This window comes from Neomonachus schauinslandi, chromosome 1, assembly GCF_002201575.2.
Source record: "Neomonachus schauinslandi chromosome 1, ASM220157v2, whole genome shotgun sequence".
Lineage (NCBI taxonomy): Eukaryota > Metazoa > Chordata > Mammalia > Carnivora > Phocidae > Neomonachus > Neomonachus schauinslandi.
The window spans coordinates 194,760,981-194,771,834 of record NC_058403.1 but is presented as its reverse complement, the minus strand read 5'-3'; the positions used below and the strand labels follow the sequence as shown (position 1 = coordinate 194,771,834).

The 10,854-nt window shown below is 56.9% G+C and overlaps 1 protein-coding gene across 1 annotated transcript in view; it reads left to right on the top strand.

Annotated features, from left to right (window-relative positions):
• The first annotated feature begins 3,511 nt into the window (after positions 1 to 3,511).
• GRM2 (glutamate metabotropic receptor 2) overlaps positions 3,512 to 10,854 on the top strand; it is a 9,633-nt gene continuing 2,290 nt past the window's right edge. Inside the window, exons 1-3 of the mRNA XM_021695025.1 lie at positions 3,512 to 4,167; positions 6,582 to 7,419; positions 9,297 to 10,372. Of these exons, the coding sequence (XP_021550700.1) occupies positions 3,721 to 4,167; positions 6,582 to 7,419; positions 9,297 to 10,372 (2,361 nt within the window). The 5' untranslated portion in view covers positions 3,512 to 3,720. The remainder of the gene's footprint in view (positions 4,168 to 6,581; positions 7,420 to 9,296; positions 10,373 to 10,854) is intronic.

Sequence of the window (10,854 nt, the reverse complement as noted above, 5' to 3'; positions counted from 1 at the left end):
ACGTACGTCTCTGTGTGTGGCCATGTCCATATGTGCAGCTCTGTAGTGCTGGGTGGCTGCTTTGTGTGCACAGCTGGGAGTGGTGGCCTCATAGCTGGGTGCATAACTGCAGTTCCGCGTGCTGCAACAGGACTGTGTAGCCCACTTGCTGTGGGCCGCGTAATGGGCCTCTGGGACTGGTGCTGTGTTAAAGCCCTAGGTGTTTTGTGAGGCTATCTTAGTGAGTGGGCCGGGATTGCTATGCGGCTCCTCTTACCTCAGCACCCTGCTGCTATCAACCCTTCTGCTCCCGGGGCCCAGCTCATCACTCACCTGCCCCAGGCAGCAGTTGCTTTGAACTAGCCAGAGCTGGAAGACAGTGTATCTGTCTCTCCAGCCTTGTCTGACAACTCTGAACCCTCATCCTGCTGTCACCTCACCTCCCATTAGCAGTGGAGTTTGGGTTTGTTTGGGTTTGATGTGTTTGTCTGTTTCACAGCTGTGCTTTTCCCAGCACAGTGGGGCATTGGGTTTCTGTGTCCAGAGAAAAAGCCTGTCCTTCCTTGGCGACACCCCTCCCCCTTAACTGCGACACGCACATGTAGGTGTATGTGCCAGAGGGACCTGGGCTTGGCATGTGCTCATTAGCATGTGTCTGAGCTAGCTTTGTACTGACACCTGTGGAAGAAAGGGCAGTGCCGGGGGAGCATGTGTAGGGATGCTGTGTTCCTTAGCACCTGGTGTGTGGGCAGGCTCTGAGGCTAAACCTGGGTGCAAGCCCCCTCTCCAAACCCTTCAGCACATTTGGGTGCTGCAGTTTATCCACCACCTTCTACCCAGGGGCATCCTCCATTCTGCTGCAGGAGGGAAGAAGAGTCAAGAGCGTCTTCTCAGAGCTGTCCTCCCTCTGCTTGGGCTCCAGCTCCCATTCCCTCCTACACAGCAGCCAGTTTCAGGAGCCTCTTCTTCACCCCCCTCCCCGCCAGCCCCAGCATGTGCCTTAGGGTTGACCCTAGTCCCTGGCCCTGCAGCACCCCCCCCATACACCCCAGGTTGATATCTCTTTGCCATAAATGCCCTTTGTACGTGAGGGTGGGGATTAGTGAGGTTGGTGGAGGAGGAGGTCGTCAGGGCTGAGTGTGTGTGTGGGGTGGGGGGAGGTGGGTAGCAGCTTGAAAGGTCGTCTGCAGGAAGAGGAGGTCCCGTCCTCCTCTGACCACCCACCCCCCATCTCTTCCTCCTAGTGACTCAGGCCCCAGCTCTCGCATGGGGCCAAAGATACGTGCCCCTACCCCAAGCCTGGCATGTGGACTGAGCTGCAGTCTGTGGATTAAGAGAATGAATGTGAGGATGGGGGACAGACTTGTCCCAGCAGGCTAAGCTCTCTATTTCCCATGTGCCCCCTTACCTATCTCCAAATGGCCCCTTGCAACCCTCAAGCTAGCCCCTCCGTTCTCAAAGATGGGACCCCATAACACTGTGCGCACCTCCTGGGGCTCAGTGACCTTCCTGGCCCCGTGTCCTGTGCCCGCTGCTCTGTGGGCTGCAATCTGACCGCGGGGTGGAGGGGGCCGATAGGCACCTGCTCCTGCGCAGAGCGGGAGCGCCCGAGGATTCAGCACCAGGCTGTGGACAGCTCCGGGACAGAAGCCCGGCGAAGAACCCGAGCCAGAGGCGCAGGGCGAGGAGCTGTGTGCAGGAGTCTGGAGGGAGGCGGAGGCCGGTTGGGAGCGGGAGATCCGGAGTGGGGAGGAACGGAGGAGGGGCTGGGGGCGGGCCAGGGCCAGGGGCGGGGCGGGCTGCGATTGAAAGCGGCCGGGCGAGCGGGCGGGCGGAGAGCGCAGAGCTGCTGAGCAAGGGAGCAAGCCTGCGAGCGAGAGCTGGAACCCTGCGCCCCGGCTCCTCTCCGTTTCTCTCCGCGCCGGAGTCGGGCACGCCAGGTAGGGTAAGCCCGTGGTGCCGCGGCCTCCGCCGACCTTATCAATCCTGACCCCATGTCCGGGAGACCCGCGGGCCCTGGAGTTCTGGGGCTCCCGGCCGAGGCGTCCAGACAGTGCTCGCCAGGAGATCCGGGAAGCGGGAAGACAGCCCCAGGCATCCCGCCTTTCTTCCCCAGAGAACGCACACCCTGCATCACGCTCCTTCGTTCTTCCTCTCCTTCCATCCTTTGGTCTGTCTTTCTGTCTGTGCCTCTTTGTGTCAGCCTCTTGGGCTCAATCACTCCCTGCCCAGATTTCGTGGCCCAGGCCCCCTGGCTGCCCCCCTCTGGGGTTCTGTCTCCCTTCAGGGTATTGTCCCTGTCTGGATTTTGGTCCTGGCTGCCCCTGTGGGAGGCTTGTGGTCTTGACCAGTTTGGACCTCAGCCCCCATCTGGGTCCCTTCACCATCTGTCCTGGTCTTCATGCTTGCCTCTCTCTCCTGGTTGCCTGGTTGAGCTGCTGCTTTCCGAGTACCCACGGGATCCCAGTCCCCCTGCCCTGGCACCAAGGGGAGATTAACCCTGAGGAGTTGAGGGACAAAGTGAAGAATCCCAGTCTCTCTGACCAGGACATGGGGTCCTTGAACTAGTGGCTGTCCTTCTTCAGCCTCAGTTTCCTTCTCCTAGCATTCCCAAGCCTGTATGAATGTGAGAGCCTTGTGGGGTGGGCATCTGGGAGGGTAGGTGGGGTACAAATGAAGCACAGAGTGGAAGAGGGAAGGAGTCCCCGAGGGCCAGGGCCAGGGCGGACAGGATGGGGAGAGGATGAGGATAGGGAGATTAGAGATGATGACTTTCTCTGCTTGGATCTGAGCTGAAGAAAAAACGGGCATAAAGTCTCAAACAGCATTCTATGCAGAGCTAAGGTGTCCAAAAGTCTCACCTTGAGCACTCTTTTGAGATTCTGACCAGATGAACTGCCCCTGACCCTGGACACATGTATGCTCGCATCTACTTTCCCTATTGATTTAAGACCTGTGGCCACTTCAGTGTCCCTCCCTGGGGCCAACCTCTCCACCTTGCTGTCAAACTCCCAGGGCCTAGAGTCTCTATTACTTCCTCAGTCAGGGGGCTCTGGGATGGATTTTTAAGAATTAGGGGCTAGGACCCTTGGGCGCTCACCTGGGCTCCAGTCTCTCTAGATGTTGGAAACTACCCTTTGGAGGCCTTTCCTTCCCTCTTCCCTGGTGGGTTTCAGTCACAATTGCCCATCTCTAGAAATGCAAGGCTCAGGATAGGGACTAGACCCCCAAGTTTATACTCTAACCTGGCCTGTGCTGTAAAGGCATAGACTTTGGGGTCCTAGGAAGTTAGTGCAAGGTCTTGTACACTCTTTGATTTACAGCAGGATTGGTGTTGGCTGGGGTCTCCTGACTTCTCTCTGCCTCCCTCCCTCTCTGCTGAGTATTCAATGGGCACAGAGCCCATCTACAGACCCAGATCAGGGCAAGGCTGAGAAACAGGCCAAGGGATGTCCGGGAGCTTCTCAGCCTAGTTTGTGATACTACCTCTCCCTGGCTCCCTAGAAAAGTCCCGAGGGAAGGGAATTGGGGAAGGCAGAGTCAGAGGAGTAGCCACTCTTGGGTTCCACTTCTCCCTGTTTGTCTGTCTGTCTCTTTCTCTGCAGGAGCTGGGCCCCTTCTTATCTTTCTTCCTGCCTGTCCTTTTCTGGTCCCTGTTTCCTCCTTTCTTTGCCTTTGCTGCTTCTACCCTCATTCCCTGGAGGCCCGGGTCTGCTGGACCCATCCATCCCCTTTGGGACTATGGGATCACTGCTTGGGCTCCTGGCACTGCTGCTATGGGGCGCTGTGGCTGAGGGCCCTGCCAAGAAGATGCTGACCCTGGAGGGGGACCTGGTCCTGGGTGGGCTGTTCCCGGTACACCAGAAGGGTGGCCCAGCAGAGGAGTGTGGGCCTGTCAATGAGCATCGAGGCATCCAGCGCCTGGAGGCCATGCTTTTTGCACTGGACCGCATCAACCGTGACCCACGCCTGCTGCCGGGTGTGCGCCTGGGCGCGCACATACTCGACAGCTGCTCCAAGGACACACATGCCCTGGAGCAGGCGCTCGACTTCGTGCGTGCCTCGCTTAGCCGTGGCGCCGATGGCTCACGCCACATCTGCCCCGACGGCTCTTACGCCACCCACGGCGATGCTCCCACTGCCATCACTGGTGTCATTGGCGGCTCCTACAGCGATGTCTCCATCCAGGTATGTGGGGGCTGCCCAACTGCGGGCTGGGGAGAGAGTCTGGAGGCAGAGCCCAGAATTCCCTCTGAGCAGGGGCTCCAGGCTGCCATGCATTGGAAAAGGCGCTAGGAGCTTCCTTTAAGTAGCTTTTTGTGGAATACTAAGAAAGTGCCCCTGTCACATAATGGGGGTTGATTTTTAGCAATTGTGTAAGGAAAACATCCCGCTTCCAACACACACACACACACACACACACACACACACACACCCCTGAGGTTAAACAGCCCTGTGAAGCTTAGTAGCCAGGCCTCTTGAGTCAGAACTCCAGGTTTGAACCCTGGCTCCCCTGTGTACTACGTGACTCTGGGCGTTATTTCTCCCTCTGTGCCTCTGTTTCCTCCTTAGAGAATAACAGGACTCAGAACACTTGCCATTCTTAGGGTTGTGTTGGAAATTCAATGGGATAATACATGAAAACCATGTATTGGAGGCATACTCAATATTAGCTGCTGTTATTAGTACCCCATTTTATAGATGGTGGGTGCTGGCAAAGTGAAGACATTCCCCTAGTGCCCTCGCCCAAGGGCCTCCAGCTCTGTCAGATCATCTCTCCATGGGCTGGAAAGAGGTGGAAGATAGAAGCCAAGAGCAGCCCAGAGAAGAGAAACAGGGTTGGGGACCCCAGAGGAAGAGAAGCAGAATGTGTGTGGCAGGGGGAGGGTCTCCTTGGGTCCTCAGGGTGTATAGGATTTGAAGGGATGGCAAGGTGAGGGAACAAGGCCCTCCCTCCTCCTGCTTTCTCACAAGAGGTAAGCAGAGGGTACTGGCCCAGCTGATAACCCTGGGCATACCTGGCTGCTTTAGCCCAGGTGGGATCCTCCCCTTCCCAGACTGGGTCCCACCTCTTGCCTGGACCCTTACCTGCCTGGTGTCCAGAATAGGCTCCCAGATGAGGCCAGAACTGGGATCAGAGTCGGGATTTGCAAGGAAGGCTTTGGCTGTGGCTTTGGCTTCTTTTAGGAGGCTGGCTGAGGGCACTGAGCTGAGGGCACTGCAATCAGAGGCAGGGCCAGGACCCCTGACCTGGAATGCTTGCTTATTCAGGAGAAATGAAGCAGGAGTCTGAACCATGGAGGCAGCTTCTGGCCTGGGATCAGGCAGTCCTGCTTATCCCCCTACTGCAGGCAGTGAATTACCAGTTCTGCTAGTCCCAGCTACCGGAGGTGGCCCGTAGCAGCTTAGGTGTGGCTGTGTCGGCACCTACATCTGCCGCCTCCCACCTGCTGTCGTCTTCAGGGGCCTCTGGGATGCCTTCCTAGCATCCACCCTCTCCACAATTCTCTTCAGGGCTCCATGCATTCATCTCCAGGAGCCCGGTTACCTTCCTCCCACCCTAAGCTGTCTGCCTCCTGTAGCAGGGCCCACACTTCAACATCGGTCTGTTTTTTCCTTGTCTGAGTCAAAACAAGGCCCAGCCCTACATCCTTAGGCTGCACCTGCCTGTTCATCATTCCTCCTTATTCCTGCCCTTTCTCTCCTGCCCAAATCCCTCTAGTCTTCCATATACCAGGCACTGTGGCCTCACAGGGATTCTCATTTTTATCTGCTCAGCAGCCTTGTCAGGCAGGAATAAGAAACTGAGGCTCAGGGAGGTTTGCTAACTTGCCCAGGGACACAGAGGCAGAAAGTACAAGATGAGAGGGCGTTGAGACTGTCAGAGTAAGAGCCTGTGTCCGAGGTGCAAAGACAGGACCTAGCTCCCTCCTGTGGAAACTGGGCTTTGTCCTGCTCTCACCTAACCATCCCACCAGGTCCTTATCTGGACCCCACTCTTGGGGTCAGGACCCAGGCAGTCAGTGGTAAGCAGGAAGCCTTGTTTATTTCAAGCTCAGCCATCCAATGGAGACCAACTCTTGGGCTCTCAGGGCCATAGGTCCCACAGATCTGGGTCTTCTTTCCTGGGGAAGACTTTTCCTTCTTTCTCCATCATTCCATCAGGATGGACTCTGGGAAAAGGATACCTGCTCCACATAGGTAGAGAGCCTAAGAGCCCTGAGCATCCCAGATGCCAGTTAGTGCCCCTACCCCGCCCTGTGCAGCCAAGTACCAGCCTCTTCCCAGTCCTGGATTTGGGCCTTCCTACTTTTGCTACTGCTATGCATCTGAAGGGGGACAATAGAGGGGTTCTGGTGTGGCTCAGGAGCCTGGTGCCTCAGCCCTAGGTCCTCTCTCTCCCAGCCCTTGGGAAGGGGTGGAAAACTCCCTGCCCCCAGAGGCAAGACACATCAAGACAGAATATAGGCCTTTGGGGTGAGGAAGACCTCAAGGCTGACTACACAGACACTTGATCCCAAGGTGGAGTAGCTGTGAGGAACACATCTGTCTTTGGAGTTTGACCTGATCTCTGATCTTTGCCGGCTCCACCTCTCCCCCAGGTGGCCAACCTCCTGCGGCTATTCCAGATCCCACAGATCAGCTATGCCTCCACCAGTGCCAAGCTGAGTGACAAGTCCCGCTATGACTACTTTGCCCGCACAGTGCCCCCCGACTTCTTCCAAGCCAAGGCCATGGCTGAGATCCTCCGCTTCTTCAACTGGACCTATGTGTCCACTGTGGCATCCGAGGGTGACTATGGCGAGACAGGCATCGAAGCCTTTGAGCTAGAGGCCCGCGCCCGCAACATTTGCGTGGCCACCTCAGAGAAGGTGGGCCGTGCCATGAGCCACGCAGCATTTGAGGGGGTGGTGCGAGCCCTGCTGCAGAAGCCCAGTGCCCGTGTGGCTGTCCTGTTCACCCGTTCTGAGGATGCACGCGAGCTCCTCGCGGCCACCCAGCGCCTCAACGCTAGCTTCACCTGGGTGGCTAGCGATGGCTGGGGGGCCCTGGAGAGCGTGGTGGCAGGCAGCGAGGGGGCCGCTGAGGGCGCCATCACTATCGAGCTGGCCTCTTATCCCATCAGCGACTTCGCCTCCTACTTCCAGAGCCTGGACCCCTGGAACAACAGCCGGAACCCTTGGTTCCGCGAGTTCTGGGAGCAGAGGTTCCGCTGTAGCTTCCGTCGGCGAGATTGTGCAGCCCACTCGCTGCGGGCCGTGCCTTTTGAGCAAGAGTCCAAGATCATGTTTGTGGTCAATGCGGTGTATGCCATGGCCCATGCACTGCACAACATGCACCGAGCCCTCTGCCCCAACACCACCCAACTCTGCGACGCAATGCGGCCTGTCAATGGGCGCCGGCTCTACAAGGACTTCGTGCTCAATGTCAAGTTTGATGGTAATGGGGCTGGCCAGAGGCCACCGGGCTGTTGGCCTTTGGAGGATGAGAGGGAGCGGTCCCCCACATTCCATTACTTGGCTAAGAGAATGTAGCCTACAGCAAGTAGGGGGGCCCCGAAGGGGCTGGCAGAGCCAGGATGAGGATGCCTAGACAGGGAGCACTCCCACTGGAGCCAGGACTGGGCTTCCTCTTTCTGGCCTGGTCCTACACTTTGAGCGTCTCTAGTTCCTGCTTAGGCCTTGCTCTCTCTCTCTCTCCTGCCTCTTTATCATGCAGGGAGTGGGAACTTGGGGCCCTTCAAGCAAAACAGTGAGAGTCAGAATAAGGCTGGGTTGAAAGTGAGCATCAGGGGACACTCCATTTTCTGGGAAAATTCTATTCCTAGACCTGATTTTTCATTCAGGATGGCCACAGTCTCTTCATACCAAATTTTATTTTTATAGACATTTGTTTATTAATATTTTATTTATTAGACAGAGAGAGCACACGTGCACGAGTGGGGGAGGGGCAGAGGGAGAAGCAGCCTTCCCACTGAGCAGGGAGCCTATGATCCGGGGACCCCAGGACACGACCTAAGCCGAAGGCAGATGCTCAACTGACCTAGCCATCCAGGTGCCCCTATAGACTTTTAAAATATATATTTATTTATTTTAGAGAGAGAAAGTGCACATGAGTAGGGGCAGAAGGAGAAGGAGAGACGCAGACTCCCCGCTGAGCATGGAGCCTGATGCAGGGCTGGATCTCATGACCTGAGATCATGACCTGAGCCAAAATCAAGAGTCAGACGCTTAACTGAGCCACACTGGCGACCCCATACCAAAATTTATTTTAGTCAGCATTCCAGCTTTACGAACAATGAATGCATCTGAATCATCACTGTGCTGCAGGAAGCGTCACTGTAGGAGCAGTGGGAGAGGGCCAGGGCCCCCAAAGCCTAGTGGCCCAGGGTTAAGACAAATAATAATTCCAATGAGATTGACATTCAGAGTTGTGGGAAAATTGGGGGAGAGATTAGGATTGGATTCAGGTGCATCAGGTTGCTGTTAGAGCAAGGCTCCATTCAGCCTGTTGGGCTGGGTGGGATTTATGGGAGAGCTCGAGTTGGATGCTGAGGACTTTGAGGCTGGCTGGAAGGAGCAGGGCCTGCGGGGACCTGCAAGGGACTCCAGGCTGCACCATTCACCATGGGGCCTTAAGCACATCATCTGCTAGTGCAAATCCCAACTTCTCACTGGGACCTGGGATGACAGGGGTCCCGCTTCCTCCTGAGCCTGGCTGGGAGATGTGAGGTTCCTGGGCAAGGAGAGACGGGGAGTAGAAGTGTCTTGTGAGCTGCCTGATGAGCACATCCTGGTGAACATCAGTGGTTATAGGTGACCACTGAGGTTGGGGTTCGGCTAGGATTGGGGTCAGTATTAGGACCAGAGGGGCTGGCTTGTCATGGAGAGAATTAAGTGGGACCAGGACTGGACCTGAGGCCAAGTTTAGCTGTGAGGGAGTCCCTGTTAAGTCTGGAGAGAGGGCTGTGGTTTGTGTTCTGATAAGGTTGGGGTCTGGATTGGAAGGTACTGGAGACTAAGTGTAAGGCTAGGTTTTGGGAGTCATGGTTGGGGGTTGGTGTGGGCATTAGGTTTGTGGAGCTGCCTGGGCTTTGAGGTTGGGGTTCTATTTGGGGTTTAGAGTTGAGATTTGTTGTAGCTTCTCATCTAGAAAAATGGCTGGTGGGGAGGAAGGCCAGCTTTAGTGTTGGGGTGAGGCTTGGGAAGAACAGGGGGTGGCCTCAGGTCTGGGGTTTGGGTTCCATCTAGGGTGACGGTTGAGGTCATATCAAGATTACCCACCAATCCCACCCTTTCTTCCCTCCCCAACTCCAGCCCCCTTCCGCCCGGCTGACACACACAGTGAGGTTCGCTTTGACCGCTTTGGTGATGGCATTGGGCGCTACAACATCTTCACCTATCTGCGGGCGGGCAGTGGGCGCTATCGCTACCAGAAGGTGGGCTACTGGGCAGAAGGCCTGACCCTGGACACCAGCCTCATCCCTTGGGCTTCACCCTCGGCCGGCCCCCTGCCTGCCTCTCGCTGCAGTGAGCCCTGTCTCCAGAATGAGGTGAAGAGCGTGCAGCCAGGGGAGGTCTGCTGCTGGCTCTGCATCCCCTGCCAGCCGTACGAGTACCGGCTGGACGAGTTCACTTGTGCTGACTGTGGCCTGGGCTACTGGCCCAACGCCAGCCTGACTGGCTGCTTTGAGCTGCCCCAGGAGTACATCCGCTGGGGCGATGCCTGGGCCGTGGGACCTGTCACCATTGCCTGCCTGGGCGCCCTGGCCACCCTCTTTGTGCTGGGTGTCTTTGTGCGGCACAATGCCACGCCAGTGGTCAAGGCCTCGGGCCGGGAGCTCTGCTACATCCTGCTGGGCGGTGTCTTCCTCTGCTACTGCATGACCTTCATCTTCATTGCCAAGCCATCCACGGTGGTGTGCACCTTACGGCGCCTCGGTTTGGGGACCGCCTTCTCTGTCTGCTACTCAGCCCTGCTTACCAAGACCAACCGCATTGCGCGCATCTTCGGCGGGGCCCGGGAGGGAGCCCAGCGGCCACGCTTCATCAGTCCTGCCTCGCAGGTGGCCATCTGCCTGGCGCTTATCTCGGGCCAGCTGCTCATTGTGGTCACCTGGCTGGTGGTGGAGGCACCAGGCACGGGCAAGGAGACAGCCCCGGAGCGGCGGGAGGTGGTGACATTGCGCTGCAACCATCGAGATGCGAGCATGCTGGGCTCACTGGCCTACAATGTGCTCCTCATCGCACTCTGCACGCTCTATGCCTTCAAGACCCGCAAGTGCCCCGAGAACTTCAACGAGGCCAAATTCATAGGCTTTACCATGTACACCACTTGCATCATCTGGCTGGCCTTCCTGCCCATCTTCTACGTCACCTCCAGTGATTACCGGGTGAGCTACCTGCTACAGAGTGGCAGTGGGGGTGGGGGTGGACACTGGGCCTTCTGTTTCCCAGTGTCTTGTTTACTCTTCCGATCACTCTGAGGCTCCAAGAGGCTGGATGCTCACCACCCAGGGGCACACAGCTTGCAGTGACCCAGTTGGGACTGGACCCCAGGGGGAGGTGGGAAGGTTGAGTGGGGCCTTAGGCAATGGCCAAGGAGGTGGAGGAGTTAGAGCTAAGATTTCAGGACTCGGATGTCACCCTCGAAGCTCGAGGAGATGCATGTGCTGAAATATGTCCATATGAGCCGCCCTGCTCCACTGAGGTGTTGGCTGCAGAAGGGGAGACCTGGTCTAATGGGTGGGTGATCAGGGGATCAACTAAAGAACTACGTCAGGAAATGTTGCTGACTTGTTTCGGTTGACAAAAGGTCCTGGGAAGAGCACAAAAGAGGGAGGGTGTGTGTGTGTGTGTGTGTGTGTGTGTGTGT